The sequence below is a fragment of the Dasypus novemcinctus genome, chromosome X (genome assembly GCF_030445035.2).
Source record: "Dasypus novemcinctus isolate mDasNov1 chromosome X, mDasNov1.1.hap2, whole genome shotgun sequence".
Lineage (NCBI taxonomy): Eukaryota > Metazoa > Chordata > Mammalia > Cingulata > Dasypodidae > Dasypus > Dasypus novemcinctus.
In genome coordinates this window covers 78,387,846-78,405,094 of record NC_080704.1, presented here as the reverse complement: position 1 = coordinate 78,405,094, position 17,249 = coordinate 78,387,846, and the positions used below count along the sequence as shown (strand labels likewise).

The 17,249-nt window shown below is 37.5% G+C and overlaps 1 protein-coding gene across 1 annotated transcript in view; it reads left to right on the top strand.

The window, feature by feature from the left end:
* The window catches only part of TEX11 (testis expressed 11), a 546,877-nt gene that overhangs the window by 147,918 nt on the left and 381,710 nt on the right, over nucleotides 1-17,249 (top strand). The window contains exon 10 of the mRNA XM_058291673.2: nucleotides 13,586-13,640. Coding sequence (XP_058147656.1) covers nucleotides 13,586-13,640 — 55 coding nt within the window. The remainder of the gene's footprint in view (nucleotides 1-13,585; nucleotides 13,641-17,249) is intronic.

Here is a 17,249-nt window from a genome sequence, read left to right as displayed (position 1 = left end):
TCAAAGCATTCTAGGCCTTTTCCATCAAGCATCTCAGAATTCCTCCAAAAAGTACCCCTTACCCATTTGTAAAACTGTTCCAGCATTTCAGTACTTGAAAAAGCAGTCCCCACTCCTAGGTCCCAAAGGCAAAGGGGTGCTGATGCAAAATACCAGAAATTGGCTGGCTTTTATAAAGGGTATTTATTTGGTGTAGGGGCTTACAGTTACCAGGCCATAAAGCATAAGTTACTGCCCTCACCAAAGTTTATTTGGAGCAAGATGGCTGCTGACATCTGTGAGGGTTCAGGCTTCCTGGGTTCCTCCGTTCCTGGGGCTTGCTTTTCTCTGGGTTCAAGATTCCTTTCTTCTTGGGGCTGGCTTCTCTCTCCTTTGCGAACTTACTTGCTGGGGCTCCAGCTTAAGTCTTCAGCTTCAAACTCCAACATCAAAACTCCAACATCAGAAGCCCTTAACACTGTTCTTTGCCATGCCTTTTATCTGTGTGTCCCCACCCACAAGGGGTGGGGACTCAATGCCCAAATCATAATTCAATCATGCCCAGGTACAGATCAGATTACAAGCATAATCCAATATTTCTTTTTGGAATTCATCAATAATATTAATCTGCTACAACATATAAAGGATACCCAATAAGATTAAATGCTGATTTCTCATCAGAAACCATTCAGGCAAGAAGGCAGTGGTATGATACAATTAAGATACTGTGAGAGGAAACCTTAAGCCAAGAATTTTATATCCAGTGTGACTGTATTTTTTTTAACATTTTTCCTTATTTATTTATTTTTCAAATGTTACATTAAAAAATGTGAGGCCCCCATATACCCGCTACCCCCCTCACCACACTCCTCCCACATCAACAACCTCTTTCATCATTGTGGCACATTCATTGCATTTGGTCAATACATTTTGGAGCACTGCTGCACCACGTGGATAGTGGTTTACATTGTAGTTTATACTCTCCCCCAGTCCACCCAGTGGACCGTGGCAGAATTGTATTTCAAAAAATGAGGGCAAGTTTAGAATACTCACAGATAAACAGTAACTGGGAGAGTTTGTAACAAAGAGAGCAACTTTGCATTAAATGCTATCAGTTGTGCTTTAGTCTGAAAGGAAAAGGCAGGAGAGAGAGGCTTGGTAGAGAGTCTAGAAATGAAGATTATATCAGTAAAAGTGACTATAAGTGTCAAAAGAGTAGTGAAAAGAAAATATGACAGGTAAAACCTAAAGGTCAAAATGGGTGATATAAGAACTGCCTTTACAGTAATAAAATTGAATGTTAATGGATTAAATGCTTCAATCAAAAGACACAGACTAGAGGAATGGATAAGAAAATATGAGGGGAGTGTTTGTTGCTCAAACAGTTGGGCGCCCGTCTCCCACATTGGAAGTCCCAGGCTTAGTTTCCAGTGCCTCCTAAAGAAGGTGAACAATAAGTCGGGGGTGGGGGGTGGGGGAAGAGAAACAGACAATGAGCACAAAACTAGTGCAAACAATGAGTGAAAACAGTGAGTAAACAGACCAGGGATCCATTGGGGTAGGGGAGGAATTGGAAAAGACTTTTAAAAAAATATATGAGGGAAGCGGACTTGGCCCAGTGGTTAGGGCGTCCGTCTACCACATGGGAGGTCCACAGTTCAAACCCTGGGCCTCTTTGACCCATGTGGAGCTGACCCACATGCAGTGCTGATGCGTGCAAGGAGTGCCCTGCCATGCAGGGGTGACCCTGCATAGGGGAGCCCCACGCGCAAGGAGTGCACCCCGCAAGGAGAGCTGCCCAGTGTGAAAGAAAGTTCAGCCTGCCCAGGAATGGCGCCGCACACACGGAGAGCTGACACAACAAGATGACGCAACAAGAAGAAACACAGATTCCTGTGCCGCTGACAACAGCAGAAGCGGACAAAGAAGAACACGCAGCAAATAGACACAGAGAACAGACAACTGGGGTGGGGGGGGGGAGGGGAGAGAAATAAAAATAAATAAATCTTAAAAAAATAAAAATAAAAAAATATATGAGCCATCCATATGCTCTCTGTAAAGAATCATTTTAGACCTAAGGATACCAATAGATTGAAAATGAAAGGCTGGTAAAAGATATTCCACACATGCAGCAGCAACAACAACAACAACAACAAAAGCTGGGGTAGCTATACTAATATTGGATGAAATAGACTTTAAAAGCAAAACTTATTAGAGATAAGGAAGGACATTATATATTAATAAAAGGGGCAATTCACCAGGAAGAAATAACAATCATAAATGTACATCCTATCCAGGTTGTCTCAAGATACATGAGGCAAACACTGGCAAACCTGAAGGGAGAAAAAAATATCTGTACATTAAGACCTGGACACTTCAATATACCACCCTCAGCATTGGAAGGAACATCTGGGCAGAGGATCAATAAAGAACCAGAGCTTGAATAATATGATAAATGAACTAAACCGGATAGAGATATATAGAACTTGCACCCTCAAACAGCAGGGTATACATTCTTTTCATGTGCTCATGGATCTTTGTCAAGGATAGACCATATGTTGGGTCATAAATCAGATCTCACTTTCCCTGATAATAATGGAATAAACTCGGAAATCAACAAGAGGTGGAAAAGGGATAATCCACAAATATATGGAGATTAAACAACATACCCTTAAATAATCAGTGTGTTAAAGGGGAAATTTCAAGCAAAATCAAATATCTCAAAAAAAGAAAATGAGAAAACATATCAATACCTATGAGATGAAGTGAAGGCATTGCTGAAAGCAAAATTTATAGCCCTCAATGTTTGCTTAAAAATGAAGAAAGAGCTAAAATCAGAACTACACAGCTGGAGGAAATAGAAAATGAACAGGAAATTAATTCCGAAGCAAGTAGAAGGAATGAAATAAAGATAAGAGAACAAACAAACAAACAAAAAAAACAATAGAAAAACAAAACCAAAAGTTGGTTGTTTGAGAACATTAACAAAATCAACAAAGCCTTAGCTAGACTGACACAGAAAAGAGAAGATACAAATAAATGAAATAAAAAATGAAAATGGGGGCCTTACTACTGACCCCACAGAAATTAAAGAGACCATAAGAGGATGCTATGAACAACTGTACACCAAAAAATATGCAAAGTAGTTGAAATGGAAAAATTACTAGGGGAATATGAACAACCTATACTGACCTCAACAAACCATTTACAAGTAAAGAGATTGAAATTGTCATCAAATAACTCTCCAAATAAAAAGCCAAGGACCAGATGGTTTTGCAGGTTGAGTTCTGCCAAGCATTCAAAAAGAATTAATACCAGTTTTACTCAAGCTCTTCCAAAAAATTTAACCAGAAGGAATGCTACCAAACTCATTCTATGAAGCCAGTATCAACCTAATACCAAAGCCAGATAAAGATATTATGAAAAAAGAAAATTACAGACCCATTTCTCCAATGAATACAGATGCAAAAATCCTTCACAAAATCCTTGCTAATCGAATCCAACTCACATTAAAAGTATTATTCATCATGATCAAGTGAGTTTTACGCCCAGCATGCAAGGGTGGTTCAACCCAAGAAAATCATTCAATGTAATACCACATGAATAAATCAAAGAAGAAATATTATATAATCTTTTTGATTGATGGAGAAAAGACATTTGACAAAATAGAGCATCCTTCATTGAGAAAAATGCTACAAAATATAGGAATTGATGGAAACTTTCTCAGTAAGATAAAGGCCATATATGAAAAACCCACAGCTAACATTGTACTCAATGGTGAAAGACAAAACCTTTCCCATTGAGATGAGAAGACAAGGATGCCCGCTGCTACCACTGTTGTTCAATGTAGTGCTAGAGGTTCTAACCAAAGCAATCGCAAAAAATAGAAATAAAAGGCATCCAAATTGGAAAGGAAGAAATAAAACTTTCACTTTTCACAGATGATATGATCCTATACCCAGAAAGTCCGAAAAAATCTATGAAAAAATTGCTAGAGCTAACAAGTATTTCAGTAGAGTGTTAGAATACAAGATAAATACACAAAAATCAGTGATGTTTTAGGCACTATTAACGGGCAATCTGAGGAGGAAGTCAGGAAAACAATCCATTTATAATAGCAACTAAAAGAATAAAATATTTAGGAATAAACTTAACCAACGATGTAAAACACGTATTCAGAACATTAAAATGCATTTTTAAAAGAAATTGAAACACACCTAAATAATTGGAAGAACATTCCATGCTCATGAATTGGAAAGCTAAATGTCATGAAGATGTCAATCCTATCTAAACTGATATGCAGAATCAATGCAATCCCATTTAAATTTCCAGCAGACTTTTTTAAACAAATGGAAAACACAATTATCAAATTTATTTGGAAGGGTAAGGGACCCTAAATAACCAGAATCATCTTAAAATGAAAAGCGAAGTTGGAGGGCTCACACTTCCGAACTTTAAATCATATTACCTAGGTACAGTGGTAAAAACAACATGGTACTGGCATAAAGATAGACACATAGACCAGTGGTACTGAATTGATGGTTCAGAAACAGACCCTCATATCTATGGTCAAGTGATTTTTAACAAGCCTGTCAAACCCACCCAGATGGGACAGAATAGTCTCATCAAGAAATGGTGCTAGGAGAACTGGATATCCATATCCAAAAGAAAGAAAGAGGACCCCTATCTTACACTACAATTAACTCAAAATGGGTCAAAGACTTAAATATAAAAGCAAGAACCATAAAACTCCTAGAAGAAAATGTAATAAAACATCTTCACAACCTGGTGGTAGGTGGGGCATTCTTAAACCTTACACCAATTGCATGAGCAATGAAAGAAAACATGGATACGTGGGATCTCCTCAGACTTAAACACATTTGCTATTCAAAGGACTTCATCAAGAAGGTGAACAGGCATCCCACTCAATGGGAGAAAATATTTGGAAACCATATATCCGATTAGGGATTGATTTCCATTCTATATAAAGAAATACACAACTCAACTTAAAAGAGCAATATATCCAGAACTGACAGCAGTGACACGAATAGATACCTGCACACCGATGTTCATTGCAGCATTATTCACAATAGCCAAAAGTTGGAAACAACCCAGGTATTCATCAACTGATGAATGAATAAACAAAATATGGAGTATACACTCAATGGAATATTATGTAGTGGTAAGAAGAAATGAAGTCTTGAAACATACGACAACATAGATGAACCTGGAGGGCATTATGTTGAATGAAGCAAGCTAGACACAACAGTACAAATACTGTATGATTGCCTTGTTATGAGCTAAATTTATTATATGAAATATGAGTATGGGTAGAATTGCATATATAAAGATCCTTTTTCTTTGAAGCCGAACAAATGTAGTTCAATACTACAAAATGTTAATATCAGACAAAAAAAACACAAACATATTAAGTGAAGGGACCAGACAAAGTACTACGTATTGTTTGATTACATTTAGATAAAATATAAATGTAAATCAGTTTTTGAAGATGAAATTAGTTTAGTGGTTATGTAGGTCTGAGGAAGGAATGCAAGGAGTGTGGAGTCTTTATTTTGGAGTACTGAAATTATTCTAACATTTTTGAGATGATGAATTGTGATTATACTAAAAGCCATTGTATACACTTTGGATAGATCATATGGTATATGAATATAGCTCAATAAAACTGCTTTTTGAGCAAATAAATAGTTGTTCAAGAATAACCAGAAATGACAGCTCTGTACAGCAGGGGAAACAGAGAGATTGAGAGGTGAGGAAATTACTTGTTTTTTTTTTGTTTATTATTATAGAAATAATGAAAATGCTGTAATGATGATTGAGGTGATGAATGTGCACTAGGTGATTGCATCGAATAGCATTGTTTGCACACTTTGAATTAATTGTATGCTTTATTAATATGTATCAATAAAATTGTTTTGTTTAAAAAAATGGGCAAAAGATTTAAGTAGACATTTTTCAAAAGAGGAAATACAAATGGCCAAAAAGCACATGAAAAAATGTTCAATATCACTATTAGGGTAATGAAAATCAAAACAACAATGAGATATCATCTCACACTGCATAGAATAGCCATTATTTAAAAAAAAAAACAGAAAAAAGTGCTGGAGAGGATGTTGAGAGATAGAAACTCTAATTCACTTCCATTGGGATTGTAAAGTGGTGCAGCCTCTGTGGAAAATAGTTTGGTGTTTCCTCAGGAAACTAAATATAGAACTGAGTCTATATGGCTATGAGTCTCCAAAAAAGAGTCGGGAGGTCATCAGAGGGGTGATGCTTATGCATGCCTCAGCAGGGTACCAGAGACAGCCAAGGTAGATTGTAGATGGTTCTACTGAGGGCTGCAGAGACCCACAGGTTCTATGGTCATGGCAGATGGCTCTGGAGTTCAGGGCCATGTCAGCTGGCCCTACTTTGGAGTTTGTGTTCCTGAGTGTGATGGAGTTGGACTCAGATATGACCTTTCTACACATGCCTCTTCTGTTCCTTTTACCGTACATTTGCGTTGGTTGTGTACTCAGGAGACCTGAATCTCTGAACTGTCCATGTGATGGCCATGTCCTGGGCCTCAGTAGACTTGCAGCTCCTACCCTCTGGTTTCTTGGACTTACCCTGGCCAGCTGATAGGGAGGTGAAGAGGGTCAACCACTACACCAGGGAGCCAAGAGTGCCTACAGCTACAGGCAGGAGAATTGCAACCATAATCCATGTGGAATCTAAACCCCTTCTTGATGTAGAGGTGACTGGACATAACCATCCGAGGGTCCACAGGATGGAGAAATAGAGTATGGATTAGAGTGGATTTACTGGTGTTCTGCTGGGGAACTATTTTGATTAGTAAGGGAAGAAATTGTAGTAGTGATGTGGAGAGGGTGGCCACGGTGGCTGCTGTTGGTAGGGAGATGGAAGAAGAGATATGATGTGGGGGCATTTTCAGGATTTGTTGTTGTCCTAGGTGGTGCTGCAGAGATGGATGCTGGACGTTGTAAGTCCCGTCATGTCCCAGGGGGTGGACTGGGGGAGAGTGTGGACTACAATGTGGACCACTGTCCATGTGGTGCAGCAGTGCTCCAGAATGTATTCGCCAGGTGCAGTGGATGTGCCGCAATGATGGAAGATGTTGTTGATGTGGGAGTGATGGGGTGGGGGGTATATGGGGGCCTCATAGTTTTTGAATGTAACAGTTAAAAGAAAACAAAGAATTTTTAAAAAATATATAGAACTGCCATATGGATCCAGTAATTCCTCTACTAGGTATAGATCAAGAAGATCTGAAAACTGACATGAACAGGTATTTGCACACCAATGTTTATAGCAGCATGATTCATAGTTGTCAAAAGATGGAAACTAGGGAAACGGACTTTGGCCCAGTGGTTAGGGCGTCCGTCTACCATATGGGAGGTCCGCGGTTCAAACCCCGGGCCTCCTTGACCCGTGTGGAGCTGGCCCATGCGCAGTGCTGATGCGCGCAAGGAGTGCCGTGCCACGCAAGGGTGTCCCCGCGTGGGGGAGCCCCACGCGCAAGGAGTGCGCCCGTGAGGAAAGCCGCCCAGCATGAAAAGAAAGTGCAGCCTGCCCAGGAATGGCGCCGCCCACACTTCCCGTGCCGCTGACGACAACAGAAGCGGACAAAGAAACAAGACGCAACAACTATAGAAATGATCCCTGAAAGCAGAAGGTTTGCCCTCATGAACAACTGAGCAGAGTCAGAGAGACAGATAAAGCAGATACAACCCCCAGATATTGGTTCCTTTGAGGGCTAAAGAGACCCATGGGAGTTATGGTCATGGCCGATGGGGTTAACTACCAGGGCAGATGGCCCCTCTTTGGAAATGGTGTTTATGTGTGATGAATCTGGACTCAGATGGGATCTCCCTTCATAAGACTTTCATGCTAATGTGCTGGAGGTGCAGTTAATGTTGGGGTTTAAGATATATTTAGGGGATTTGAATCTCTGGACTGACAATGTGATAGCCAGGTCCTGAGCCTCAACAGACTCCAGCACCTACAATCTGATTTATTGGACTTACCACACTCAGCTAAGATGGAGGTGAAGAAGGACAACCACCACACCATGGAGCCTAGAGTGATTACAACTGAAAATGGGAGGATTGCATCCAGCATCCAGGTGGAATCTGAGCCTCCTCTTGACATAAAGGTGCAATGGACACAACCAATCCAGTGTCCACATAGAAGAGGTGGCATTGGATTGGGAAAAGTGGACATAATGGACAAAGGGTATGGGGAAAGGCAGGAAGAGATGAGAGGTGGAGGCGTCTTCGGGACATGGAGCTGCCCTGGATGGTGCTTCAGAGGTAATCACCGGACATTGTAAATCCTCACAGGGCCTACATGATGGAATAGAGGAGAGTATGGGCCATGATGTGAACCAATGTATATGAGGTGCAGAGGTGCCCAAAGATGTACTTACCAAATCCAATGGATGTGTCATGATGATGGGAACGAGTGTTGTTGGGGGGGGGGAGAGGGAGGGTGGGGGGGGTGGGGTTGAATGGGACCTCACATATATATTTTTAATGTAATATTATTACAAAGTCAATAAAAAATAAAAAAATTAAAAAAAAAAAAAAAAAAAAAGAAACAAGACGCAGCAAATAGACACCAAGAACAGACAACCAGGGTGGGGGGAAATTAAATAAATAAATAAATCTTTAAAAAAAAAAGAAAAGATGGAAACTACCCAAGTGTCCATCAACTAGTGAATGGATAAACAAAATGTGGTTTATAACATGATGGAATACTATGCTGCAGTAAGAAGAAATGAAATTGGGACACATATGATAACATGGATGAATTTTGAAGACATTATGTTAAATGAAGTAAGGCACACACAAAAGGACAAATATTGCATGGTCTTATTAATATGAACTAAATATGAAACAATAAATGGATGGTGTTAAAACCTGAAGTATAGTTGATTAGTAGATAAGAGGAGGGCTGAGAAGTACTACTGATGCTTGAAGTCTGTAGAAGTTTTAATTAACTTTACTGTAAAAGTGTAGAAATGGATAGAGTTGATGGAGACACATAAGTGAGGAGCAGCTGGTTTATAAATGGGATTGTGGCTGAAAGGGTAGTCTAGGGATATAAATATCAATTGAAAAAAGCTAGAGAATGATCTAGGGACTCATTAGCACAGTGAACACAGATTTGGATGGGAATTGTGGTTGATGGTACAGATGCAAGAGTATCCTTCTTTGAGCTTGATCAGATGTACGTTACAATTGCAGGGTGATGGGAATGTGGAGAAGTATGGGAAAAGTACAATTGGTGTGACCTATGACTGTGATTAATAGAATACTGTAATATTCTTGCATCAATGCCAAACACGCACTATGTTCATAATGGGGAGGTATGGCAAAAGTTTGCCAAATGTATGCTATGGACCATGGTTGGTGGTAATAGTCTGATGATATTATCTGATGATCTCCAACAAATATTTCACCACAGTGTGGTGTGTTTTGGGGGGGGGGGATATTGCATGGGAATTCTATACAAGTACATGATTGTTTTGTAAGTTCACAATCTCTATCATAAAAATAAAATAATAGGGTGGGTTGGGGAAAAATCCACCAAATGTAAGATATGGTCTATAGTTAGTATTATTTTGACAATGCTCTTGCATAGTTTATAACAAATGTTTTCTGACAATCCAAGGTGTTGGTAGGGTTATGTATGGGACTCCTGTATGATGTTGTGCATGTTTACTTTATAAGTTCACAACTTTTAGTGTATACTTGTTGTTTATGTATATTCATATATGAAGGATATACTTCAATAAAATTTTTTAAGTTAGGGTATTATGTAATTATAGACTATGATAAATTTATTAACTATAAAAAATGGTCATAGACAAAACTTATTTTTAGTGAAATGTATTGGTACCATCTAGTGGAAATGTAATGAACTGTGTAATAGCAATTTTAATAGCGATGATATTTAATACAGATAACCCTTTAGATCTAGAAAGGCCCTTACAAATCATCTAGTTCAGTAATCTAGAAACTGTTCTGTCATGTCTTTGGATTCTGAAGAAGAGCTTCAGGATCTCCTTTAAGGGGTAGAGGAGGCTTATTCTCAATTCTCCAAGATTCACATCTTGCTTCAACCAAAGAATTTAGTCTTCAATCAGATTCTTACATTGTATGCCGTTGTAAGATTTCATTTGAAAAAATAATTCACCTACCTACAAAAAGTGTGAAAATGACTGATCTAGAACAACTTCATCTTTGTGCAGGTGAGGAAATATAAATTTAGAAAGATGAAGAAATTTTTTTCAAGAACACATAGCTGGGGCACTCTTCTCCAATCTTTATGAATGGCCATTATCTGAGGGTCAGTAGTGTTATCTCCCTTTTCATTTGCAATTTTAGTAAATTGAGTGTTTTCTCTTTTTTCTTGGTCAGTCTAGCCTAAAGGTTTGACAATTTATTGACCTTGTGAAAGGATCAACTTTTGTGTTTGGTTGTTTTCTCTATTGTTTTTAAATTATCTACTTGATCTATTTACTCTTATCTTTAAGATTTATTTCCTTCTGTTTGCTTTAGGTGTATTTTGCTCTTATATTTCCATTTCCTAAGATGGAAGGTTAGTATAATAATTTGAGACATTTCTTCTTTTTTGATAATGGTGTTTATAGCTGTAAATTTCCATCTATTCATTGCTTCAGCTGCATTCAATAAGTTTTGATATGTTGTGTTTTCCTTTTTATTCAGCTCAAAAATATTTTCTAATATCCCTTGTAATGTTTCTTTGACCCATTGGTTATTTAGTGTGTTTTTAAATTTCCTCATATTTGTTAATTTCCCAAGTTAATTTTTGTTATTGACTTGTAATTCAATTCCACTGTGGTTGAAGAACATAAACTTTTTATGATTTCAGGCTTGTTACATATAATGAAGCTTTTATGGCCTTGCCTGTTGTATTCTGGAAAACGTTCCATGTGCACTTGAGATGAAAATATCATCTGCTGGTGTTAGCTTTAGTATTCTGGTTTATAGAGGTCTATTAGATTTAGTAGATTTATAGTGTTGGTTACCTCTTATAGATCCTTGTTGATGTTCTGTCTAGTTGTTCTATCTGTTATTGAAAGTGGAATATTGACGTCCGCAACTATTTGTTGTTGAATTATCTCTCTCTCCCTTCAATTTTGTTGATTTTGCTTCATTTATTTTGGGGCTCTGTTGTTAGGTGCATATGTGTTTATAATTATTATGTCTTCCTGATGGATTGCTCCTTTTATTGTTATAAAATGAAGAAAAATCCGACTGTTTTCACAGTATGGGAAATTTGTTTTGCTCTGCCTTCATTCAGCCAGGGACTAGTAGCCTTGAAGTTTTCTCCCTGGTGGCTTTTGAGACAGCTCAAGCTTGGGCATGAACACAGTCTTCCAGACCACTAAGGATGAGTGTGATTTTATTTTTAAGCCTGACTTCTTAAGAGTCCCGCTTGGTCAGAATAGCTTATTTTTCAGTCAATGGTCAGACATTTTTCTTAAGCCCCTTGAGCCTGTAAGGCTCATGACTCTTTGCTGATGGATCTCTGTATGCTTTGATGAATGCTTTCTAGTCTTTCCATATCTTGCTCTTGTTGTTTCCTAGTTGTGCACAAGCTTTTGGAACCCCAGGGATGAGTGTGACAATGGGAGGGCTTTCCTTGGCTGTCTCTTTCCATGGTTCTCTCTATTAAATTTCTGGCTGGTCTGCTGTTTCAGTTTTTGCTACTATTATTGTGTCACTGCCAGTTCCCTCTTAATTGCTCACCACCAAGATCTCCATTGTTTTTGTCAATGTTTTTTGACAATGCTCAAACTTCTTCCTCTATTCCAAATAAAGTCAGTCCCTTTGGACAGAGATGCTGTAGCAGTTTGATATAGTTATGAATTCCAAAAATAGATATTGGATTATGTTTGTAATCTGATCTGTACCTGGGAATGACTAAGTTATGTTTAAGGCTTTGGTTGGGTCATTTCATTAGGGCCTTGAGTCCCCACCCACCAAGGTCTCACAAATAAAAGACATGGCAAAGGACAGTGTTGAGGGTTTTTGATGTTGAAGTTTTGGTGTTGGAGTTTGATGCTGAAGCCTTAAGCTGGAGCCCGGGAAGTAAGCTACAGAAGAAAGAGAAGCAAGCCCCAGAAAGAGAGGAACCCTGAGCCCAGGAAGAAGCAAGCCCTGGGAAGAGAGGAACACTGAACCCAGAGAGAAGCAAGATCCTGGAAAGAGGAACCCAGGAAGCCTGAACCCTTGCAGACATTGGCAGACATCTTGCTCCAACAAGTGAAAATAGACTTTGGTGAGGGAAGTAACTTACGCTTTATGGGCTTGTATCTGTAAGCTCCTATACCAAATAAATACCCTTTATAAAAAGCAACCAATTTCTGGTATTTTGCATCAGCACCCTTTTGGCAGACTAATACAGGTGCCTAGCCTATTGTCTTTTTGGCCTGTCTCCCAACCTGGGGCAGAACCTCTGTGCCACTGCACTGGAGCTGGGGGTAGGGAGAGTGATATGCTTCTTCTGGAGTGACACCTCTACTCTGAGTGGGTGTTGGGGGGAGGGATGGTCATGGTCTTCTTGGTTTCCCCCTCCTAGTGTGGAACCTCTGCCCTATAAGGAAACTGAGACAAAGGTGATTGGAATCTCAGTATTCTTAGCGTGTCACACCTGAGGTGGAGCCTTACCCTATGAGTGAGAATTGGATGAGGAAAGAAAGCCCCAGTCCTCTCCCTGGTACCTGCACAGGATAGTGCTTCCACAACACTGCACTGGCAGGATAAGAAAGGCAGGAAGCTCATCTCTTTTAAGCCAAAATCCTAGTCTAGGAGTATAGGGGCTAGGAGGAGAGGGAGTCAAAGTAATGTTCAATTCACCAAAAGTTTATTGATAGCTCCCGTGGAATATCAATTTTATGGCGAGTGATACCTATTTTGTTTTTTAAGTTTTTGGTTTTGAAACCCTGAGACATATTTCTGCTTATCAGAATGTTCCATAGATAATATGGTTTGGTAATTAAAGCAGAGAACTGAATTCTTTTACTCTCCAGTCCCTACTCTCATTTTCAGTACTAACTTAGGGTATATTAGAATTCATTTAACTGCTAAATTGGTTTGTTCAGCTGCAAAATACAACTAATAGTGCTTCACAAGGGTATTGTGAGACTTAATGAATATTGCTAAAAGATTTGTTTTCTGTGAAAACAACTGTATTTTTTATTTTTAAATATTATATTCTTAGATTTAAAATGTGTCCTTAAATAAGAGCTTGTATAAACATGTAAAACTGTTTAATATAGTGTATGTGTAAGTCAAATAGAAAAAAGTGTTAATATGATTATAGTGATGATTTATTGGGTAGCTCCTGAAGAAATTGTGATTTTCTACAGTTAGTAAGTATTGGTTTATACCATCGATTTTCATGTATTAATTGGCTAATAATCTGTTGTAGGGCAAAGTTTTTAAAAGTTGGAATAGAGTATATTATTACCATGTCTTCTTAATAATATATAATCCTGAAGAATCATATGCAATTTGAGATGAATATATATTTTTTTCTTTTTAAATTATAGCCAAAGCTATGATATTGGGAAGATGGATAAGAATACTATTGCACCAGAAATGCTGGTAAGGATCATGTTAAATATTTCAGAAGTATGTTGAAGAAATACAGTTTATGTTATTCTTATAATATTAGAATAATCTATCTCCCTATTTGTGAGTGGATTATCCACTATGCATGCCATTTAACATCTCTGTGCTTTAGTTTCCTCATCTGTGAAATTGATATACTAATAGAATCTACCCCATGGGCTCTTCCTCATAAGTTATTATATGTAAAGCACTTAGAACAGCATTTCACTATATAAATTTTAACCTTTATTATTTCATGTTGAAAATGTGCAGATTTCCCCCAACTATCCAGATAGGATATGCTTCTGTATGGAAGGTAATTTCAGTATTTAAACAAGCAAAATGTGATTATACAGATAAATCTGTTGCAAAATTCATTACATGCCATAGGAAAATGGATTTCTTTTTGAAATATCTGTCTCTGTTTTTTACCATTGCAGTATATCAGCAAAACTTAACTGAGTATCTATACTATATATCTACCACTGTGATAGATAGGGAGTAAAACAAAAGTATAAAAGGTGGTTTTTGCCCTTAAGGAGTTTAGTTTTGAGGGATAAAGTAGTACAAGTGAAATGATTTGGGAAAAATAAGTCAAACTTATTTTTGACCTGAAATATATGTAGAAGGGCATGCAGAAAAGGGGAGTATCAAGGTTGGCTAAATTACTTGAAGAAGCCTTCAGGTAGGATACAGGCCTTGAAAGGTAGGTGGGTTCCATACTTTTAAAAAAGAGGAAGGAAGGGGATTCCATACAGGGATCTAGATGAAAACATGACTAGAGGGCAAATGAGGTTGGAAGATAGGATACAGACCTGACTGGAATGGAGTAGTCATATTGTGAAGTATGATGAGGTAAGATTATGAGGTAGTTTTTTTTCATGGTAGCTTTCTTTATTGGGGTATAATTGAATACAGTAAACTGCACAAATCTTAAGTATATAGCTTGATGAATTTTAATATATGTATACAGTTCTATAATCACCACACAGGTCAAAATACAGACATTTCCATCACCCCAAAAAGTTCCCTTGTACCTCTTTCCAGTCAGTAGCCACCCTTCCAAAATAAAATCACTATCCTGACTTTTCTCATTATAGATTAGTTTTGGCTGTTCTTGAATTTTATATAAATGAAATCATACAGTATGTACTGATTTATGTCTGGCCTCTTTTGCTTAACATAATAGTTTTATGATTCCTCCATTTTATTATGTCTTTCTCATGGTTTAACCCTTTTACTACTGTAAAATATCTACAGTATTTCTCAGAGGCACCATATTTACTCCATAAAAGTTCTCTGGGGCAGTTTATAAGTTCTTAGAGTGTTCCATAATAATAAGAATGATGTTAAGTACTTTATATATGATTCATTTGCTCCATCTTAGTTTTTGAATTACAAAAGTCAGAGATATTGCACCCTACATGTAAATCCTCTAGATTCACAGAGCCCCAGAAAAATCATGCAAAAATAGGGTTCTCATACATCATATCCATTATTAACATTATTAATGTAGTATATTAAAATTATATTATTAATTATAGTCCATAGTTTACATTAGGGTGTATTTTTCCCATAGACCATCTTAACACCTTGCATTAGTGTGGAACATTTGTCATGATTCATGAAAGAACATTTTCATAAGCGTACTATTAACTATAGTCCATCATTTCCAAAAGGGGTCACTGTATTATACAATCCTGTTCTATCTTTTAATTTTTATTCTAGTAACATATATATGACCTAAAATTTCCCTTTTTGACCACATTCACATATATAATTTGGTGCTGATAATTACACTCAAAATTTTGTGTTACTATCAACACCATCCATTCCAATACTGAACAAAAAACCTAAATAGAAACTCTGTACAAATTAAGCAGTAATACCCTATTCCTTACCTCCAACCCAGCCCCTGATAACCTATATTCTAGATTCTGACTCTATGAGTCTGCTTATGCTAATTATTTCAGGTCAGTGAGATCATGCAATATTTGTCCTTTTGTGTGGCATATTGCACTCAGCATAATGTTTTCAATGTTCATCCATATTGTCGCATGAAGCAGAACCTCATTCCTTTCTAATGCTGAATAAAATTCCATTGTATGCATATACCCCATTTTGTTTATCCATTCATCTGTTGATGGACCCTTGGGTTGCTTCCATCTTTTGGTGATTGTGAAATTTTTTGTGTTAAGTCTAAGAATCCATTGCTTAACACAAGGGTCCTCAAGATGCTTCCCTACATTTTCTTCTAGGAGTTTTATACTTTATATATTTAGGTTTTTGAGCCATTTTAAGTTGATTTTTGTATATTGTGTGAGGTAGAGGCCCACTTTCATTCTTTTGCATATGGAGATCCAGTTTTCCCAGCACCATTTGTTGAAGAGACTATTCTTTCCCCCATTGAGTAGACTTGGCACCCTTGTCAAAAATAAAATTTGCCAGTACCATGCTGTTTTGATTACTGTAGCTTTGTAATAAGTTTTAAGATCAGGGAGTGTGAGTCCTCCATGTTCGTTCTTTTTTCAAGATGACTTTGGAGATCTGTGGCCCCTTACTCTTTTCTCTCTAAATTCGATGATTGGCTTTTCCATTTTGGCAAAGAAGTTTGCTGGAGTTTGATTGAGATTGCATTGAATATATAAATATTTCTGGGTAGGATTGTTATCTTAATATTTAGTTTTTCAATCCATGAACACACAATGTCCATCCATTTATTTAGGTCTTCCTTGATTTCTTTCAGCAATGTTTTTTATTTTTCTACATACAATTCCTTTATGTATTTGGTAGATTTATTCCTAGCTGTTTGATTCTTTTAATTGCTCTTGCAACTGCATTTTTTTCCTTGATTTATTCTTCAGATTGTTCATTGCTTATGTATATAAACACTACTGATTTTGGAGTGTTGATCTTTGCTCTCAGGTATTTATTAGCTCTAGGAACTTTCTTGTGGATATTTCAGAATCTCTTTGTATAGGATCATGTCATCTGGAAATAGGGAAAGTTTTACTCTTCCCTTCTAATTTGGATGTTTTTAATTGCTTTTTCTTGTCTAACAGCTCTGGATAGAACTTCCAATACAATGTTGAATAACACTGGCGACAGTGGGCATCCTTGTCTTTTTCCTGATCTTAGGAAGTTTTCAGTCTTTCACCATTGAGTATGATGTTATTTGTGGGTTTTACACATATGCCCTTTATAATTTTGAGGAAGATTCCTTCTAGTCCTAGTTTTCTGAATAATATTCCATTGTATGCATATACCACACTTTATTTATCCATTTATCAGTTGATCAATACTTGGATTGCTTCCATCTTTTCATAAATTGTGAATAACGCCACTATGAACATCAGAGTGCAAATGTCTGTTCATGTCCCTGCTTTCAGTTTTTCTAGGTATAAACCTAGTACAGGATTGCTGGATCATATGGCAATTCTAAATTTAGTTCCTGAGGAACTGCCAAACTGTCTTTCACAGCAGCTGCACCATTTTACATTCCCAACAGCAATGAATGAGTATTCTATTTCTCCACATCCTCTCTAACACTTGTAATTTTCTGGTTTTTTAATAGCGTCTATTCTCATAGGTGTGAAATTATAT